Raw genomic sequence first — 19,530 nt, 5'->3', positions numbered from 1 at the left:
ATAATGACCACGATATGAGCTGAAGAGTGAAGGTAGAGAAACGACCCTGAAAAGGAGTTCATGGTGTGAAGCTGAAGTCCCACAGTGGAACTATTACATTCAAACATCCCGTGTTTAAAAACATACTGAAGTAGAACATCAGCTGCAGCTAAATGTCCTTCATTCAAAGTCAATCAAAGTCATGCAGAAAACAACTCCTGGACTTGATTTATTGTTATTTGCAACAGTTTTTTGTTTTAAAGTGGACCACTAACTATTGTAGTTTGTCAAGATGGAGACAATTTTAAAAGATATCTAGATCATAGTTTAATCCATAACAATGCAATATAAAATGCTACATTTCTATATAAAGTCTGAAGAGTAAAGAGAGGACGTATAAAGTCACATAAAATATAAATATTCTAGTAAAGTAGGAAAACCTCCCAACTGTACTGCGAACATTATTATTTTGTAAACTACAACCTGACTTCTTGTTTACAACCAAGACGTGATAATTCTAGTTATTCCCAAAGTTTTCAGATTTTCTGTTATATAATTCATGTATATATTAACTCATCTGGTGAAGTGTGGATGAAAAGGTCTGAATCAGCTGTGACCTGATCAGCTGTTTGGTCCAGAAAAACCAGTGTGACTTTAAACAGAACTTTAAAGTTATCACGCAACAACAAATACTTTTAAACCATTACAGAATTCAGATTTTCTTGATTGACGTCTCAATCTAAACATGAATTATTATTATTATGGCACATTCAAGTCGGACTGAGCAGATTTCAGGTGTTTTTATATGATCCACGATGACAACGACATGTTCAAGTCTTGTAAGGCATCTTTATTCACGCTGAACCATATATACAACAATCCTCTGCTGATTATTATTTATGGACTACATTCAAACGCCACATTCACTCCACATATTAAGTTCAAATAGAATTCTGACCACGAAGGAACTGCTAACGTCTGAAAATGGAGGAATAATTCTTATATTTAAAAATTCTAAGTCAAAGATATAATTTTTTTATTTTCTTTTCTTAAATCACAAAATCTTATGAAAACGTTTCATACATGAATATGGACGACAGCGCCCCCTGCTGCCCAGTGTTCTGCTTCATTCGACACGCTTCAGTCTGTCACACGTATGTACACAGTGTGCATTAAAAACGCCAGATTAGTTTCCACGATACAAAAATCAGCGGATCTGTCTAAAGAAAATCACGACTCCGTGTTGGTGGACGAGCTGCTTCAGTCCCGCTCAGGGTTCACTGCAGCCTCAGCAGGCGGAGCGACCGGAGAGGGCGGAGCGACCGGAGAGGGCGGAGCCTCCGTCCGTCAGCCTCCGTCAGCCTTCCCTCACCTTGGCGGCCAGCGCGGAGTTCTCCTGCCGGATGGCCTTGTAGTCGTCCAGGATCCGCTCCAGGTTGGACACGGTTTTGTTCCCGTTTTCTGTCTCGATCTGCGGACGACGGACCAACAACACGTGATTAACGCGACGTGATGGATGTGGAAATAAAAAACATCAACATACTGATTAAAATGTCATGACTCAGCACAAAGAGGGAAACCGTGTGCATCTGTCCGTGTGACTGTCGTGAGTCAACGAGGTCTTCACCGGTTATCGGCTCCGATATTTAACATTTGTACAATTATCATATTATTTATTCAATCGCAGATCAAATTAATTACTTTAAAAATGTGCTGATGCAGCGTCTCTCAGTCACCACTCGGTGGCGTTGATGTCCCGCCCACAGCTGCATCTGATTGGTTACAGCAGTGCCGTTGAGAAGTAAGTTCTGCTTCGGAATTTGTTTTCACTTTCATTTTTACTGCACATATTTATATATCGGCTCCAGATATCGGTTCATTGGTCTCCTTGATTTCCAGCAATCCTTATCGGTGTCGGCCCCGTATTTTCACGGTATGATAACCGTCTTAAAAAATACTAAAACCATAAATAATTATTATTATTATTAATATTGGTAATACCAGTTTTTGTTTCTTACTTCCGGCAGTCAAACTGAAAATTACTTTTATGTGTTCAGTTTGAGTCGTCTGTCAGACGGGTGGAGACCCTGAGAGGTCAGAGGTCGGGTGGAGACCCTGAGAGGTCAGAGGTCAGGTGGAGACCCTGAGAGGTCAGAGGTCGGGTGGAGACCCTGAGAGGTCAGAGGTCAGGTGGAGACCCTGACAGAGGCTGTGAGGACCCTGACGGAGGCTGTGAGGAGACTGATGGGAGTCCTACCTGCTCCTCCAGGTCTCTGATCTCCCTCAGGATGGTCCCCGTGTCCTCGATGGTCTGGATCAGCTGATTACAGTTCTAGAGGGAAGATGACATGTGAGACTTTATATTCTGACAGGAAGAAGATGAACTCTCAGAAACTTGTGACGTACTTCGTGCAGGGCAGCCAGGTATTTGTAGGACTTGCGGACGGATTCGTCTTTTTTGGCATCCTGCACATAAAAAAACCCCAAAACAAATTAAATAAAACACGAAGAAGACAAACACGTAGATTTAAAACAAACACTTCAAGAATGTCTAGGATTAAAGAGCAGGTGTTCCATCTTTAAAACACATTCCTTTTTAAATATCTTCTAAGTTAATCTTCTCCAGATGTCCCGTCATGGAGCTGCATGTCTCTGCTCTGTGATTGTCGTCTCCACCAACAGTTCTTCTCTTATATCTCTATTCTGTCCTTTTCTCTCTCTGCTCTCCTCTCACCCCAACGGTCGAGGAAGATGCTCCGCCCACCTCTGATCCTGGTTCTGTTAACAGATGCCCCGCCCACCTGTACCAAAGAAGACGACTCCATCTGGCCTCAACGACTACCGACCGGTTGCCCTCACATCTCATGTGATGAAGGTGCTGGAGAGGCTGGTCTTGGCCCACCTCAGGCCGCTGGTGAAATCTTCTCTGGACCCTCTACAATTTGCGTACCAGCCTCATGTTGGAGTGGACGATGCCATCATCTACCTGCTGCAACGAGCTCAGTCTCACCTGGATGGAACCGGTGACTCTGTGAGAATCACTTTCTTTGATTTCTCCAGTGCATTTAACACCATCCAACCACTGCTGCTGAGTGAGAAGCTGCGGGTGGTGGGGGTGGACGCGTCCACCGTCTCCTGGATCAATGACTACCTGACAGGCAGACCACAGTTTGTCCATCTGGGCAGTGTGCTGTCTGATACGGTGGTCAGTGGTATTGGAGCTCCTCAGGGAACTGTTCTGTCTCCTTCCTGTTCACCTTCTACACCACTGACTTCCAGAACAACTCAGAGTCAAGACATCTGCAGAAGTTCTCTGATGACTCTGCAGTGGACGGTGTATAAGGGATGGACGGGAGGAGGAGTCAGTGGACGGTGTATAAGGGATGGACGGGAGGAGGAGTACAGGGCAGTAGTGGAGGACTTTGTGGAGTGGGCTGGTAGAAATCACCTCCTCCTGAACGTGGCCAAGACCAGAAAGATGGTGGTCGACTTCAGGAGGAAGATGACGGCTCCACAACCGCTGAGAGTTCTGGGAGAGGAGGTGGACATGGTGGAGGAGTACAAGTACCTGGTGTCTCCATGACAACAGACTGAACTGGAAGACCAACATCAACGCTGTCTACAAGAAGGTGATGAGTCAACTCTTTTTCTTGAGGAAACTTTGATCCTTCAATGTGTGCAGCGAGATGTTGGAGATGTTCTACCATCTGTTGTGGCCAGTGCATTGTACTTCACTGTGGTCTGCTGGGGGAGCAGCATTGGAGCCGGTGACACCAACAGACTTAACAAACTGGTTAAGAAAGCCGGCTCCATCATCGACTACAAACTGGACAGTCTGGAAAAGGTGGTGGAGAGGAGGACGCTGAACAAACTATTATCCATATTTGATAATCCTGACCACCCTCTCCACCACCTGCTGCAGGGACAGAGGAGGACGTTCTCCAAAAGATTCCTCCAGCTCCGCTGTCACAAGGACAGATACAGGAGATCGTTCCAGATACAGGAGATCGTTCCAGATACAGGAGATCGTTCCAGATACAGGAGATCGTTCCTGATACAGGAGATCATTCCTGATACAGGAGATCGTTCCAGATACAGGAGATCATTCCTGATACAGGAGATCATTCCAGATACAGGAGATCATTCCAGATACAGGAGATCATTCCAGATACAGGAGATCATTCCTGATACAGGAGATCATTCCTGATACAGGAGATCATTCCTGATACAGGAGATCATTCCAGATACAGGAGATCATTCCAGATACAGGAGATCATTCCTGATACAGGAGATCATTCCAGATACAGGAGATCATTCCAGATACAGGAGATCATTCCAGATACAGGAGATCATTCCTGATACAGGAGATCATTCCAGATACAGGAGATCATTCCTGATACAGGAGATCATTCCAGATACAGGAGATCATTCCTGATACAGGAGATCATTCCAGATACAGGAGATCATTCCAGATACAGGAGATCATTCCAGATACAGGAGATCATTCCTGATACAGGAGATCATTCCAGATACAGGAGATCATTCCTGATACAGGAGATCATTCCAGATACAGGAGATCATTCCTGATACAGGAGATCATTCCTGCCGACCGCAATAAGACTGTACAATAACTCACCTCTGGCAAAATCCATCACATAACAACAACACTGTTGACTGTGTTTCTTGGTTGTTTGTATATAATATATATAGATATATACTGTACTGTATATACTGTGCATTTTATATTTAATATTTTTTACTGCTATTTTATTACTTTTCTATTATTCTATTATTATCTTATTGCTTCTGTATGCTGCTGTAGCGAAAAAAATTTCCCTTCTGGGATTAATAAAGTAAATACCTAACCTAACCTCTGATCCTGGTTCTGTTAACAGATGCTCCGCCCACCTCTGATCCTGGTTCTGTTAACAGATGCTCCGCCCACCTCTGATCCTGGTTCTGTTAACAGATGCTCCGCCCACCTCTGATCCCGGTTTTGTTAACAGATGCTCCGCCCACCTCTGAGTCTGGTTCTGTCGGAGTTTTTCTTCCCTCTGTTGGAGGTTTTTCTCCCTTAAAGAGGAGTTTTTTTCCTCCTAGTTTATGTGGGAATTGTTGAATTGTTGAATTATTGAATTGTTGAATTGTTGAGTTTCTCTGTATATTGTAAAGTCTTGCTGTAAAGACTTTAATGTGTTAGGTGCCATGAAATAACCTGTATTGGGATTTGGTGCTATATAAATAAAATTGACTTGAATTAATAAAGTAAACTTAAGTTTATTCCATGAAGATTCAAGTCAAACACTTTGATATTTTTCTTATTGTATGAAGCAGGAGCTCGTTGACCATTTTATTAGGAACACCTGTGTGACGTCATGAAATTAAAAGTCACAAATTCTACTTTTAAGAAGCTTCCCAGTTTTAGGTCCTGTTAACAGAGTCAGAAAGGTAATTATTCTACTCATATCTGCCTTCATAAATATTAATGAGATGGGCAAAATATTAGGAATTTTTTTTCAGTATAATAAAGTCCAGAAGAACACCACAACCTTTAATATTAAACAAGTAGAACCATCACTTGTCTGACAATGAAGAAAACTGACAGCAGAATTCATTGCAGAGCCACTGTTCGGTTAAGTCATAAAAACGCTGTTGCTAGGCAACGTAGACGGCGTCTAGAAGCCACAGAATCTGACAGTAAATACAAAGACATCAGAGGGAAAAGATGAAGATCAACATTTTTCTCAGACGTAAACAGATTTCCTCCGTAAACACGACCCCATTTGGACGCAGCAATATTTTCCTGTACTTATGAAAACTGAGTAAAGTTGTGTTTTACAGCCAAACAATGAAAGCAGAGAGAAGACGAAGCGTCCGCTACCTTAAAGACCAGCTCGTCGGTCACAGCGAACGTCCGGTCCAGTTTCCCCGTCAGGCTGTTGATCTCCTTCTGGAGCCCTTTAGTGTCGGACAATATCTGTAAAGAAAAGTCATCACGGTGTTTCTACACACAAACTCACCTCACGTTGTTAAAAAGCACCGATCGGCCTTCAGCCTGTTGCTGTTCAGAAGACCGGTGAGTTTCTGACTGACTGTATCTTTCTTTATATGTTAATAACAGTTTTGTTTGAAAGTGACCTTCGTGATCTCCTCCTTCTGTTTCTTGATGTTGCTGACGATTTCCAGGATCCTCTGAGTGTACGCCGACCGCGACGCGTCCTGAGGAAGATTCTCCAACTCCGTCACCTGCAGCGACGACAAGTCAAACACAGCTCATTATATTTCAGGAAGTTCAGATAATCACCAAATCAGGAAGCCAACAGTTTAACATGCTGGAAAGAAACACTCAGGAAGAGCAGAGAGAGAAAAGAGCAGCACAGAGATTCCATTCCATTATGATGGAATGAGGAACAAGTTAAATGAGTTTTCTCCACTTTGTTTTAGTGTTGAATGAACATGATTTAAACAGCATCTAAAGCTCTTATTTTGACAGCTGATGTGTTCTTTGTTTCTATATTAGTCACAGAAACTGTTTACAAAACAGAAATTACAAAAAAAAGTGACATCTTTTAAATATCTTCTTAAAACATACTTTTATCAGATTTATTGATTTTAGTGATCAACTCTTAGTTTGTTTTATATTTTTTTAAACGATCATTGTGTTGTTGGGTGTTAAATGCACAGATTTTGTTTTGTTTTAATGGCCTATGTGAAGCACTTTGTAACTCAAGGTTAGAAAAGTGCTATAAAAATAAAGTTTATTATTATTATCATCATATAAAAAGATTAAAGTCAAATACTTCTGGGATGTGCAGCAGGATTATTATCACACTATGTCAGGTAGTTGTTAAGGAAAGCAAAAAGCAAAATACTGACTGAAAACACTCACAAATTACATCTCAACTTTTGAGAAAATCTTCCACAAAGTAAAAACTTTTTTTTTTTTTTTTTAAATGAGTGATTGGAGGCTCGATGGGGACATCATCTTAAACCGTCTGGGTCCATACGACATGTCTAATGATATATTATAATATTCCAAACAAGTTTCTAATAAGTCGATGTGTTGTTTGTTCTGAGGGTGTCTGTGTTGATCTGATTCGTTATCATGTCAGTCACCAGCTGTTTGTACGTCTCCTCCTTCTTCTTCGACTCCTCCGTGGACACTCGGATCTTGTCGTGCAGAGACTTGATCTCCGACAGCTTCCTGGACGACTCCAGCTGTGGACGACAAACTCAAAGAAGTCAAACTGCGTTTCTACGGTAACAGAGGAGACGACGAGCCCATCGGCGCTCTCACATCTTGGCTGCTGCAGATCTCCTTCAGCCGGCGGTGCTCGTCGATGAGAGGAGCTCGGTGCTTCTCCCACTGGGCCGCCAGGTGCACCACCCGCTTGGCGCTCGCCTCCACCAGAGCCTGCAGGAGACGACACGTGTACAAAGTGAGTCTGAGCTCCCTGCTGGGGGGTGGCTGTACAGGCGTTACCATAGAAACCTCCTACCTGGAGCTTCAGTAGGTTGCTGTCTGCGTCCGGCAGCAGGTCGATGGTTTTCTTCTTCACCTGCATCTTCTCGTCTTTCTCCGTCTTTCCAAACTCTTTTTGCTTCAGCTCATCCATCACCTGCAACACATCCGGCAGTCAGAGGAGCTCTTTCTGCTCTCTGTATCACTTCACCACTGTTTACTCCTCCACCTTCCAGAGGAGGTCAGACTCTGTATCACTTCACCACTGTTTACTCCTCCACCTTCCAGAGGAGGTCAGACTCTGTATCACTTCACCACTGTTTACTCCTCCACCTTCCAGAGGAAGGTCTCTGTGGTCTCTGAACAGTTCAACATAATAAGTCCCTCCAGGAAATCACGATCACAATAATTAAAGCAAATTCAAGCAATCTTCATCATCAGCGATCACACAAACACTTTCACAGCCTGGGATCGACATGCAGCTCATCTCATTTCCACTGGAGGTCACTGTCCATCCTGTACCATTATTTTGGGATCAACCAATCACATCATTTAAAAGGATGTGTCACCTAGCAACGGGGTGGACCTCACTAAGATCAGGGTTTCTGTCCTGTCAGAGAAGTTTGTTTCCTAAAACTCTCCTCAGACAAAACTCCTTGATAAAAACTTTTAGACAAACAACAAATATAAAACCCGTCTGAGCTGTGAGATACTTGATCTGAAGACAACCTGACAGAACGACATGCATGTGGTGGAAACACTGGTAGCAGCACGCAAAACAGAAAAAGATCAACGGACCACGAATGTAGAAGAAATCTGACACATATAACGAGATGAAATGTATTTCAGCGTTTATAAGTTTGTTGTGTGTTATGTTATTTTAAATGTTAATGTTGTGTAGTTGTGAAGAATAAATAAAGATTTAAGTGAAAAAAAAAATTTGAAAATTCTAAAGAGTTTACAAACTTTAAAGCATTATAGTGACTTTAAACTTGTTTTTTAAAACTATATATTTTTTTCCATATTGGAGTATTTGTGTGTGTGTGTGTGTGTGTGTGTGTGTGTGTGTGTGTGTGTGTGTTACCTGTGTGTTAGTGACACTCATGTGCTTCATGTCGGCTGCCAGCTGGTCCACATCACTGCAGAGCTGCTGGAACTGGTGCTGGAGGGAGCTTAGCTCGTCCTGCTGACGGAGCTGGACGTCCCCCTCTGAGGGACGCCCGGCGGGGGCGGAGCTTGTTACCGCTGCTGCTTCCTGGACGACACACATTAAAGACGCATTAAAATCCTCCTGCAGAGATCTTTCTGTTTTAAACCGTGCTGTGCGTCAGGAGTTCCTCACCGGAGTGAAGGTGAACTTCTGCGTGTGGGTGAAGTGGGTGCCTTTAGTCAGGACGTGATCGGAGGGGGCGGAGCCTCTGAAGGTCTGCAGCAGCTCTGACAGGTCGGAGGTGGAGCGAGGACCACCGAAGGCACTCTGAGGAGAGCTCATGGCAGCGGAGCGCAGCTGCTCCTCGATGCGTTTGTGCAGCCGGTTCAGTTTCCTGGAGCGGTACTCCTGTTCAACAACACGCCAAGAAACACAGGAAACATGGTGAAAACACAGAATGGGAGACAAGATCTGACCGATCTGATTGGAAACCTGACGATACTACGTCCCGCCCACCGATAGCTGTAACCTGACTGCACCACAGGCCTGTCAATCAAACAGACACGCCCCCCAAAAACAGGTCTTCTTGAATCTTCTTTTCTAATGAATGAGGGATTATTTTCAGATGGACCTCCAGTTTAACTACAGTACAAACAAGGTCTGAGGAAGAGGAAGAGGAAGAGGAAGCCAATCCTGCAGGCAGATAAATACTCCAACTAGAAACTACAGAAAACTGCAGGAAACCCCGACAATAATGTGCACAGCATCGTCCTGTGTTTACTACCGTTTGATTAAATAATTGATTGATGGACGGACTGAATCTATGTCCCTAATTCTACATGTGACTACTTTACTCTTTCTCCATGCTGGGTTTTATCTACATCTGCATGACGGGCAGAATAAACCCAATAAAATATAACGGTGACTGCAGTGAGTGATGGTTGACCTGCGGTGTGAGGCGGGACAACAACCCCTGGCTGTTCCACTCGTTGTCCCACTCCTGAGCGGCGGACAGCTCGGCGCTGTGCTGCTCCAGCAGAGACGCCAGAGTGGAGCCGTGACTGGACAGCTGAGAGGTCACGGGAGGGAGGACGTCCCGGTGGTACTGCTTCACCTCTGATAACACACACACACACACACACACACACACACACACACACACACACACACACACACACACACACACTTCCAGTTTGTCTTCTGTAAAAAGGTCTTCAGAGATTTCCCCAACATCTGCCATCCTCTTACATGATCTGTGAGAAACCGTCTCCACGGTGAAGCCGGAGCTCCCCGGGTGGACTGAAACCCTGCAGCAGGTAGAGTGTATGCGGGAGGAGGCGTACCTTTCAGGTGCTTCCTGCCTGGAGCTTTAGTGCAGTGCGGCAGGCTGAGCGGCTGGACGTGGAAGCTGTGTGACGCTCCCACACTCTGAACAGGAAGAAGACAGTTTCATGATTATTCACCTCGACACGGCCGGACGGACCCCAGACGTCTCCGTGTACTCCGGGTGGTCAGCGGGACATCGGACAAGCTCACCTGTGTTTCACAGTGCAGCGGCAGTCTGCAGTTGGGAGGCAGCCAGGGAACAGCCAGCTGGGCTTTGATTGCAGCAGCGATGGCTCTCTGGAGGACCACCAGTTTACCTGCAGGAGGACACCACAACAAAACGTCTCCATCATCTCAACATGGCGTTAAAAACGAGAGGAGAACTGTTCATTCATGTGTTCCTGTCATCGGGATCCTTCTTCTCATTCTCAGAGGTCATTCAGCTGCACAGGAACTAACTTCAATCACCTACCAGTCATTAAAACACTAATAATCACCAGAAGAACCAACACAGTTCATAAAAACTCAGGTTTGTGTTAGAAAGTTGTCTGTCAGAGAGACAGAGAGAGAGAGACACAGACAGAGAGACAGACAGAGAGACAGACAGAGAGAGAGAGACACAGACAGAGAGACAGACAGAGAGAGACACAGACAGAGAGACAGACAGAGAGAGAGAGAGAGACAGACAGACAGAGACAGACAGACAGACACAGAGAGACACAGAGACAGACAGACAGTCAGAGAGAGAGAGACACAGACAGAGACAGACAGACAGACAGAGAGAGACACAGACAGAGAGAATGACAGAGGTACAGACAGACAGAGACACAGACAGAGGGACAGACAGACAGAGAGACACAGACAGACAGACAGAGGGACAGACAGACAGAGAGACAGACAGACAGAGAGACACAGACAGACAGAGGTACAGACAGACAGAGGGACAGATAGAGAGACACAGACAGACAGACAGAGGGACAGACAGGATGACTGTGGTCAGGCTGTGATCTCTGCAGCAGTTTGTGAGTCATGTGATCTCATGACTCGGCAAGAAGGAAAACTAGTAAAATGTTAACGAGATAATGGATTATCTGGACGTGTTCAGCAGCTCGGTGACGACAGCATGTTCCATCCATCCTGTTGGTTTTCTTCTTCTCTCCGCTGTGATCCAGAACCTCCTCAGTTCCAGCTGTGAGCTCATTACTCCAGCTGTTCTGCTGCTGACCGACAGACGACCTCAAACAACCGCTTTCATTTCTACAAGTATTTTCTTCTCTGTGCTGCAGCTTTCCATCATAGAGGTGGAAATTAGAGAAGAAACAGCTCTTTTACATCCAGCTTCAGCCGTGCAAAGGGAGTGACACGTCGTCGGGGTTACCACATCTGAGTCCTAAAATAAATACCTTCACATTAGTAGCAGCTTTTAGTGTTTTCCAGTTGTGTGCTCTCCATAAAGCCTAAAACAGGGTTTGAGACTGTGATGTGAATGTAATGCAAGAGTCCGTGTCTTTGTCTCTGAGGAGACACCGCATGTGAGGATGCCGCTGAGTGACAGCTGACAGCCGACGGGCGTGTTGTCGTTCGTACCTGCCGGCTGGTCCGAGGCCTCGGCGCTCTCTCTGGGCAGCTTCTCCACCAGGAACATGAGCAGCGAGCGGATCTCCGGCTCGCTGCTGTACAGGAAGGTCTGGTAGCCGATCTCTCCTTTGTAGCCGATGTCCTGCAGAACCAACAGGTAAAACGTGTTAGAGACGCCGCGGCAGACGTGTCCAAAGTCCGGCCCGGGGACCGATCACGACCCGAGATCAGGTTTTACACGGCCCGCAGCTTTCCATCTTAAAATGGATTATTTATGGCCCGTCAGCAGTCAAACTAAAGATGACTTTCTGAATGAACTGGTGTGAAAGAGCAGAGCAAGTTTCAACAACATTTCATTGCCCATGAATCCTGTTTAAATGAACCTGAGGTGAAGATATTCTTCCAGACAGCTTGTTCTTCATGTTATCCAACTCTCTAATGTCAAAGAAAGCCAGAAGAGGTTTTTTTAGATTTGTTTTTGAGGTGGGACGCCCCTGTGCTACAGGAAGATACTCCGTTTACAGACGACACTTGGTACCTTTTTTACAGGGATTTCGACCAGCGTTCATGGTCTTCCTCTGCGGTGGAGTTTGGTTAGACGTCGGCCGAGTTTGTCAGCTGTCATTTATAATTTAGCAAATTCAATTTAATGAGAAAGACGAGGAGATACAGTCGACAAGGGTGTGAGCTTTTTGAAACTTCCGCAGCTGTCGGACCCTCCTCTTCTTCACGGGTCATTTCAGGGCCCTGAAACACATTAAAGTCCTGGCAGCAGAACTTTATAGCATCACACAGAGAAACCGGGCTCCGAGCTGGAGAACATCTGCCTGGAGAACATCTGCCTGGAGAACATCTGCCTGGACCGGTTGGAGGTGAGAGGAGAGCAGAGAGAGAAAAGGACAGCATCGAGGTCGTACCTGGCAGGCCTGCGCCAGGCTCATGCCCACCCTGAAGCGGGCGGACATGCCGTGGGGGAGGGAGGCGGGCAGCGCGCCGCCCAGACCCGGATCGATGACCCGGACACACCGGACCACCGCCTCCACGATCAGCTCGCTGCTGAACTCTCTGACGGTGCCGACGTCCTCCCCCACCTCCCTGAGAGACGGGGGTCAAAGGTCACACCGTGAGGCGCGTCGTCGACTTAACGTCACCTTTACAACTACAACTAATGCTACTCACGTGCCGACTTGTCTGAGCGCGTGAATCAGGATTTTATCGACTTCCTCCATCGCTTCGGGCTCTGAAGATACTCGGGTTGACTCGGGTTGACTCGGGTTGACTCGGGTTGACTACAGGATGGTCATGAGAGGATCTGGAGGAGAACAGACTGGAGACCGAGCTTCCATCTTCTGCTAGCTCGGTTAGTTAGCCGGGCTGCCCCTCCTCAGCTCCCCGGACGAACCCATCGTGGTCCGGCGGTGCATTTGAGGCTGCGCGCTCCAAAAAGGCTTCCTGAGGTTAAAGAGTGGTTCTGGTTCCCTTTAAAGACGAGCTGACCGGGATATCTGCAGCAAATGTCATAAATCTGACAGGAGTCCACTTCCAGTGGTGGAAGTGAAGAAATGACGCGAGCGGAGCGCAGGGGATTCTGGGAGATGGAGTTTATTCTTGGTTTGCGAATCACAAACGCGCATTACAGAAATACATTTCCCAGCATGCCTGATGCCTGAGGAGTCTCATGACCGGAAAGCTTCTTCGTTTCTTCTTCGTGATTTACGAGCGGATTGCAAACAACTTGAATGTTCACAGCGCCGCCTGCTGTGTAAGCGTGTGTCTGCATCTATACCGTTATCATATTCATTGTAACATTTCAGATATTTTCTTCTTTTTTTATCGGATAAAGATGTAATTTTTGTTTTTTATGAGCAAAAGTAATACTTACATTTTCACAAAAGTAAATTTTCCAGTAGAAAACGCCTATTTACATTTTGTTTTATAAATGAAATGTCACAATATAAACAAACCATCCAATACTCTACCAACACAAAAGCCCTAAATACTCTTAATATGTGTAAACTTTTACATTTTTAATTATTAAATCTTTTTTTTAAGTTGGTCATTTATTTATCTTATTTACACCAAGGAGATATTATCGTTAATGCATTTATATCATGTATGTATATTTCCATATGTATTGTTCTATTTTGCAGAGACATGTAATAAAGTTTGTAAAGAAAAAGTGTCACATCATTTAATTTTACAATATTTCTTTAAACTCTTAAAAAAAAGAAATTCTGTCCAGAATAAATTCACACATGAATTAAACCAAATTATCTTGTTTCACAGCTAATCAAGCTAATGTCAGATTTTGTTTTGACAGTTGAGTCTTGTTATATTTATTTTATGTATATATATATATTTAAGTTTATATATATATATATATATATATATATACATATTATAAAGATTTATACTTTGTAATGGAAAATAGTTTCTCTCCAACACATCTGGCAGGCCGACAGAAAAGAGGACATCACATCACATTATTTAAAAAAAAAAAAATTGAGATTGGTTTTATTTTTGGTGATTTTTTTTATTAGACAAACATCTTCTGTCCAGAATAAATTCACACATGAATTAAACCAAATTACCTGGTTCACAGTTGACGTCTGACTTCTCTGAATGAAGCCAACATTTTAATACAGTTTTCTAACAAACTCTTCTGCAGAATCAGAAAACAGAATGAGATGAGGTGAGTTATAAATCTGACAGCTGTTGTTCGGTTGCGTCTTCTTATTGCACGATTCTCTGACGAGCAGAAACAACTGGACTTCAATATAAACACGTTTATTTCAAAATAAGCGAACACCAGATAAGTTTCCTCCATGGAACTTAAATAAACAGACGGTTTTTGTGTTGCATTCAAACATTTTTAATATTGCTGATATTAAACACCACATTTATCCTGTGAAGGTGGATAGGCGTTAGTGGTTTGGGGGGCTTCGTGGTCAACATGTCCGTCTCTGTGTGGAGGACAGAGGGACACCTGGGGTGAACCTAGCTGGGTGAAGCTGGGCTCCTCGTCAGTGTGGAGGGAAAAGATTGTCCTCATTATTAAAGAAAATAGACCCACCAGTCGGTCGAGTGAGGCCTCTGTCTGGAGGAGGGGGAGGAGGAGGCGGCTTTAATGGCCGCCGAGACTTCGCTTCTCGTCGCTCGTCCAGTCGAGTCCGATGAATGTGAGGCTCATGGTCATGAATATGAAACCCAGCGCGGTAAAACACGCAGCCTGGAACACAACACACACACATCGGTTCACAATCTATCAGTTTGGTCACGTAAACAATGACTCCTCCAGGAAAACAAGAGTTTCTTATGGAGTTCCACAAGGCTCAGTGTTCAGCCCGATACTTTTCACTCTGTACATTCTTCCATTAGGGCCCCATCATAATAAAAACACTGCATCAACTTCCATTGTTATAAATTCAGACAAAACAGAAGTTCTTGTACTTGGTCCTAAACACCTCAGAAACTCTTTCTGTAATCACTTAGTTACTCTAGATGACGTTGTCTTGGCCTCCAGCACCACTGTGAGGAACCTTGGCGTCCAGCACCACTGTGAGGAACCTTGGCCTCCAGCAAAACTGAGAGGAACCTTGGCCTCCAGCAAAACTGAGAGGAACCTTGGCCTCCAACAAAACTGAGAGGAACCTTGGCCTCCAGCACCACTGTGAGGAACCTTGGCCTCCAGCAAAACTGAGAGGAACCTTGGCCTCCAGCAAAACTGAGAGGAACCTTGGCCTCCAGCACCACTGTGAGGAACCTTGGCCTCCAGCAAAACTGAGAGGAACCTTGGCCTCCAGCACCACTGTGAGGAACCTTGGCCTCCAGCACCACTGTGAGGAACCTTGGAGTCCTCCTTGATGAGGATTTGTCCTTTAGCGTCCATATAAAGCAAATCTCCAGAACTGCCTTCTTTCATCTACGTAATATTAATAAAATCAGGAAAATCATCCTCAGTGTGACGCAGAAAAACATATTTATGTTGTAATGATTAAGGTTAGACTTCAAACCTTTTGATAAAACGTCGGCTGGCCAGGGAACCCATGAACCATCCCTTCGTCTCGCTGCTGTCGGTCCAGGTTACCACTTTTAAAAATGATTGATGCTTTTATGTGGTTTTGTTTATTTGGTTTTGCTGTGTTATTGTGTGATTGTGGAGTGTTTTGGGATCATTGCTGCGTGGTGATTTTACACTTGAAATAAACTCATTTGAATTGAAGTGCATTTTGAACGTCTCCTCCTTGAATCGGGGAGGTTTGTGAGCCTACCTGGATCTTGGGTCGGGACTTGGTGGGCTCCTGGTCGGTGGGGATGATGCGGATGTAGAAGAGTCCGGGGAGGATGAAGATCAGAGTGGGAGCGGTGGTCGCACCTGAACACGGAGAGGAGACACGATGAATCAGCTCGCTGGGAAACAGGATTCATCTCAGAAAAAACTGCACTGAACCAGATTATAAAAAGAAGAATCATCTGTAACTGAGATATCTGAAACACTTCAAACAAACATTTCTTGTGTCTCCATGGAGACAGGAGCCTCGTGAACCCTGCTGGCTCAGATGGGCTCTGATTCATCTCCATCCAGGAAACAGGATTCAAACCAGATTAAAACAGGTTTTCCAGCCTGTTTAGGAACATCTAACGTGCGGAACTTTTTATCTGGAACGGCCGTCCACAGAACTTAATGTCAATGTACAGCACATAATGCTGATGAAAATACAATTTCAAAAACATTAAAATAAATTATTTCGATAATTTTAAGTCATTATTTTAAAATATTATTCTCTAATTCCTGTAAATTTTATTATAAATATGTTTCTTTGTACCAACATCACTTTCTGTTCAGACTCTCTTATAATGTTATTTGTAATATTTTTCATTTATATTATTTTTTATTATATTTATATTTGTAATATCTCACCAGTGATGCCAAAAATGTCCCGGATGTTGGGGACGAGGATGACGAGCAGGTTGACAATGAACAGCAGCACCACGGCGATGATGACGTGACGCAGCCAGTGGAACGGTTTACCGGGAAACAGCAGCTGCAGGAGGGCACGGCGGATCTGGAGGAGGCACGAGGCACCGACCAAATAAAACATGTCATCTGAATGTGTTCATGTTGTGGGGAAATTCACTCTCAAAATATAAAACTCTTTGTGATCTCCGTTTCCATGGCAACACAGAGTATGACTAACAACTGGAAAACAATCAGTAGACTCTTATGTAATGTATTCTATGTTTACTACTCCAGGAAGTAGTCTGACCCTTAGCAACCACCTAGCAACAGAGAGGATACATTTGAATTTTTTTTTTTATATAAATGACCAGAGTTAAAAAAAAAAAAAATTATGCCACAAGTTCTTACAGGAAATAAGACGACAGGAACAGTGAGAGTGACGGCGACCAGAACCGCCAGCCGAACGCACAGGATCAGGATGTCAAGCGGATCCACCTTACTGTAGGTGTGGAGCAGCTCGGCCTCGGTGTTTTCTACAGACACACACACACACACACACACACACACACACACACACACACACACACACACACACACACACACACACACACACACACAGCCTGTGACACCTCTCTCTCTTTCCACTGAGCTGGTTTGGATTTCTGGTGGAGTTTTTCTTACCGTAGAAGGTCAGATATCCGAATATGGCCGTGAAGAAGTACATGGTGAACATGCCCAGGATGGACACGTTACCAATGTTCTGCATCCTTCTCTTGGTCGGGCTTTAAGGGGAAAACACGACACATGTCAGAGAATCATGCTTTATATTTAAAGATATATTGGTATTGTGCCAAAATGTCGAGCAAATCCAGATCTTTGGAATAAACTCTCTGAGACCATCGAATCCACTCCGAAGTGAAAGGAACTCTTCTCCAGGAGTTTTTCAGGAGTTAATCCTGATGTCGTTGGGAGTTAAAACATTAATCCCATGAAGAATAAAATTCAACTTTTGCTTTGAATTGTTTTAATGTGAACTCTTTCAACAGTCAACACTTACATTTGTTTTATTTTTTGACACTTATGGAGTTAAAATGTTATCAAATTATAAATATATTAAATAGAAATGACCACAAAACAACATTTTTCACAAATCTCTTTTTAACTGATATATGCAGAGTGATTCTATAAAGTGGGTGCAACAACAAACGCTCCACAAATAATTATCATTACGTCATCGTTGAAATGGTCCAAAATGGCTTGTTTTAACAGAAGTCACTCAGATTTAAGTTGGTTGCTTTAGTCTTAAAAAGTTATGAAGAAATAACTGAGGCATGCTGGGAAATGTTACAGAGCTGCACAGTAAACACCAGGAAAGGTTTTGAATCATGTTCCTCAACACCCAGAGAATGAACACTGAAACATCATCCACCAAACAGACTCTGAACACAACTGGAGTCTGACTGAGAAACAAATCTTTCACTGATTTATTTAACTCTACGATATTCCACTGTCTTGCTGAATTATTCGTTTTGTCCTCTTTGACAGGTTAAAGCAACAAACTGGAATAACTACTAGTTTGTTTGCAGCTTGTCTGATTGTTGGAGTTTTTGTGAAACTTTTCTTGCTGGACAAAAACTCTCCACGTGATAAATCAGAGTCGTCTGAAACAGTTAACTGAGCTGAACATCATTCAGGATGAGTTTTTAGATTTTAGTTGTCACATCAAAGTCAGGAGTGCAACCTTAAAAAGTGTGACGTGCTCTTTCCACATGTGAACGTGCACCATGTGTTCTGTACACGAGGCCTGCAGACATGTGACCCGGTGGGAATCTTACTTGCTCAGCTCGGTGTAGATGGGAAGCACTTCGGGGTGACACACGAAAGCGAATGCCAGGATGGGGATGGTGTACGCCGTCTGTGGATCAGGTGACACGGTAAGAGGAACAGTGTCGTGTAACACGACGCAGCCACAAATAGCTCCACATGTTCAGAGAACGCCTCGGTCCTCTGAACGCAGATCAACGTGAAGGACGAGCTCTGATGAGAGCGGACGGCGTTGGTCTCTGACCTCCTGATTGATGGTGAAGTATTTGGTGGTGCAGCTGTCGTCTGGGACGGCCGTGGGCACCGAGTGGTTCCCGAACACCTCCAGAGGGCAGGCGATGTTAAATCTCTTGTAGATGACCTGACGGGACGCAGACAGACTGATGCTGATTAAAAACACGCCTCTCATAAACGTGCTTTAGTTGGTATCTACTACTTCTACTACTTCTTTCTAAATCTACTTTCCCAAAAGAAACCAACTCGTCCCTGTCGGTCCAATTAAAACTGAAAAAACTGAACCTGAAGATCCTGAGAACAACAAGCTGAAACAAACAGACTTGACTGGTAGAAATTAAAAAAAATATCCCAGAAGAAAAATTTGAAATATGTATCAATAAAGAAAGAATTTTACAAATAAGGGTTTTTATATTAAGTTTTAGTTCGATCTCCAGTCTAAATATTCACATATTATCTACTTATGAAGGAGTTTTTTTTGAAAAAGTTTGCAGACATTTGGTCATTTACACATGTAACAGACAACATTAGTATTCATGGTGTGTCTGTAAGAGTCTGATATTTGTTCTCCACAACCTCCAGAAATGCTCGACTCACCGATGAGAGGAAGAAGACCATGCAGGAGAGAGAGAAGCCGCTGGTGTAACCGAGATAACCTGCAGGAGGCGAGACAGCAACTCAGCCAAACCACCAAAACACACTCACACACAAACAATGAATGTTTCTACTCCGGTATCACGGCCAAGCGTGAAATGGACACGCCCTTCCACTACAGCAAAAAAACGTGGGATAGCTACGCTTGGCGACATCGAGGCGTGACAGTTACACATTTTCCTGCATTGGAGGAAAATGAAACAGTGCGTGCTTTCAACCATGTGATTTACAGGAATATGAAAGAACAAAAAACAACTGGAGAACAACAATGTCACCTTGTAGATTTGAGCCTCATCGTCCTGCATGGCAGTCTGTGATTAATGCCGCCAGGCCACACCCCCTACCTCTTACTGATGCAGATTT

At 44.1% G+C, this 19,530-nt stretch overlaps 2 protein-coding genes across 2 annotated transcripts in view; both read right to left on the bottom strand.

Annotated features, from left to right (window-relative positions):
• Window positions 1-808: 808 nt before the first annotated feature.
• On the bottom strand, window positions 809-13,068 carry ccdc22 (coiled-coil domain containing 22). The gene is made up of 16 exons (XM_069169110.1): window positions 12,675-13,068; window positions 12,413-12,590; window positions 11,505-11,637; window positions 10,128-10,234; window positions 9,935-10,019; window positions 9,538-9,707; window positions 8,784-8,999; window positions 8,526-8,696; window positions 7,479-7,598; window positions 7,277-7,393; window positions 7,096-7,197; window positions 6,118-6,225; window positions 5,861-5,956; window positions 2,386-2,445; window positions 2,237-2,311; window positions 809-1,450 (listed from the first exon to the last, which is right to left on the bottom strand). Exons 1-16 carry the CDS (start codon window positions 12,722-12,724, stop codon window positions 1,337-1,339), a joined length of 1,902 nt encoding a protein of 633 aa, XP_069025211.1. The 5' UTR covers window positions 12,725-13,068; the 3' UTR covers window positions 809-1,336.
• Window positions 13,069-14,343: 1,275 nt separating this feature from the next.
• LOC138210200 (sodium-coupled neutral amino acid transporter 3-like) overlaps window positions 14,344-19,530 on the bottom strand; it is an 18,837-nt gene continuing 13,650 nt past the window's right edge. Inside the window, exons 9-16 of the mRNA XM_069169214.1 lie at window positions 19,111-19,169; window positions 18,524-18,640; window positions 18,291-18,370; window positions 17,137-17,237; window positions 16,864-16,988; window positions 16,417-16,561; window positions 15,767-15,870; window positions 14,344-14,724 (exon numbers count right to left, since the gene is read on the bottom strand). Of these exons, the coding sequence (XP_069025315.1) occupies window positions 14,620-14,724; window positions 15,767-15,870; window positions 16,417-16,561; window positions 16,864-16,988; window positions 17,137-17,237; window positions 18,291-18,370; window positions 18,524-18,640; window positions 19,111-19,169 (836 nt within the window). The 3' untranslated portion in view covers window positions 14,344-14,619. The remainder of the gene's footprint in view (window positions 14,725-15,766; window positions 15,871-16,416; window positions 16,562-16,863; window positions 16,989-17,136; window positions 17,238-18,290; window positions 18,371-18,523; window positions 18,641-19,110; window positions 19,170-19,530) is intronic.

The sequence above is a fragment of the Embiotoca jacksoni genome, unplaced genomic scaffold (genome assembly GCF_022577435.1).
Source record: "Embiotoca jacksoni isolate LCO1_2020_lvr unplaced genomic scaffold, fEmbJac1.0.p SCAF_43, whole genome shotgun sequence".
Lineage (NCBI taxonomy): Eukaryota > Metazoa > Chordata > Actinopteri > Embiotocidae > Embiotoca > Embiotoca jacksoni.
Note: the sequence above shows the minus strand (reverse complement) of the source record. Positions and strands in the feature narration are given on the sequence as shown.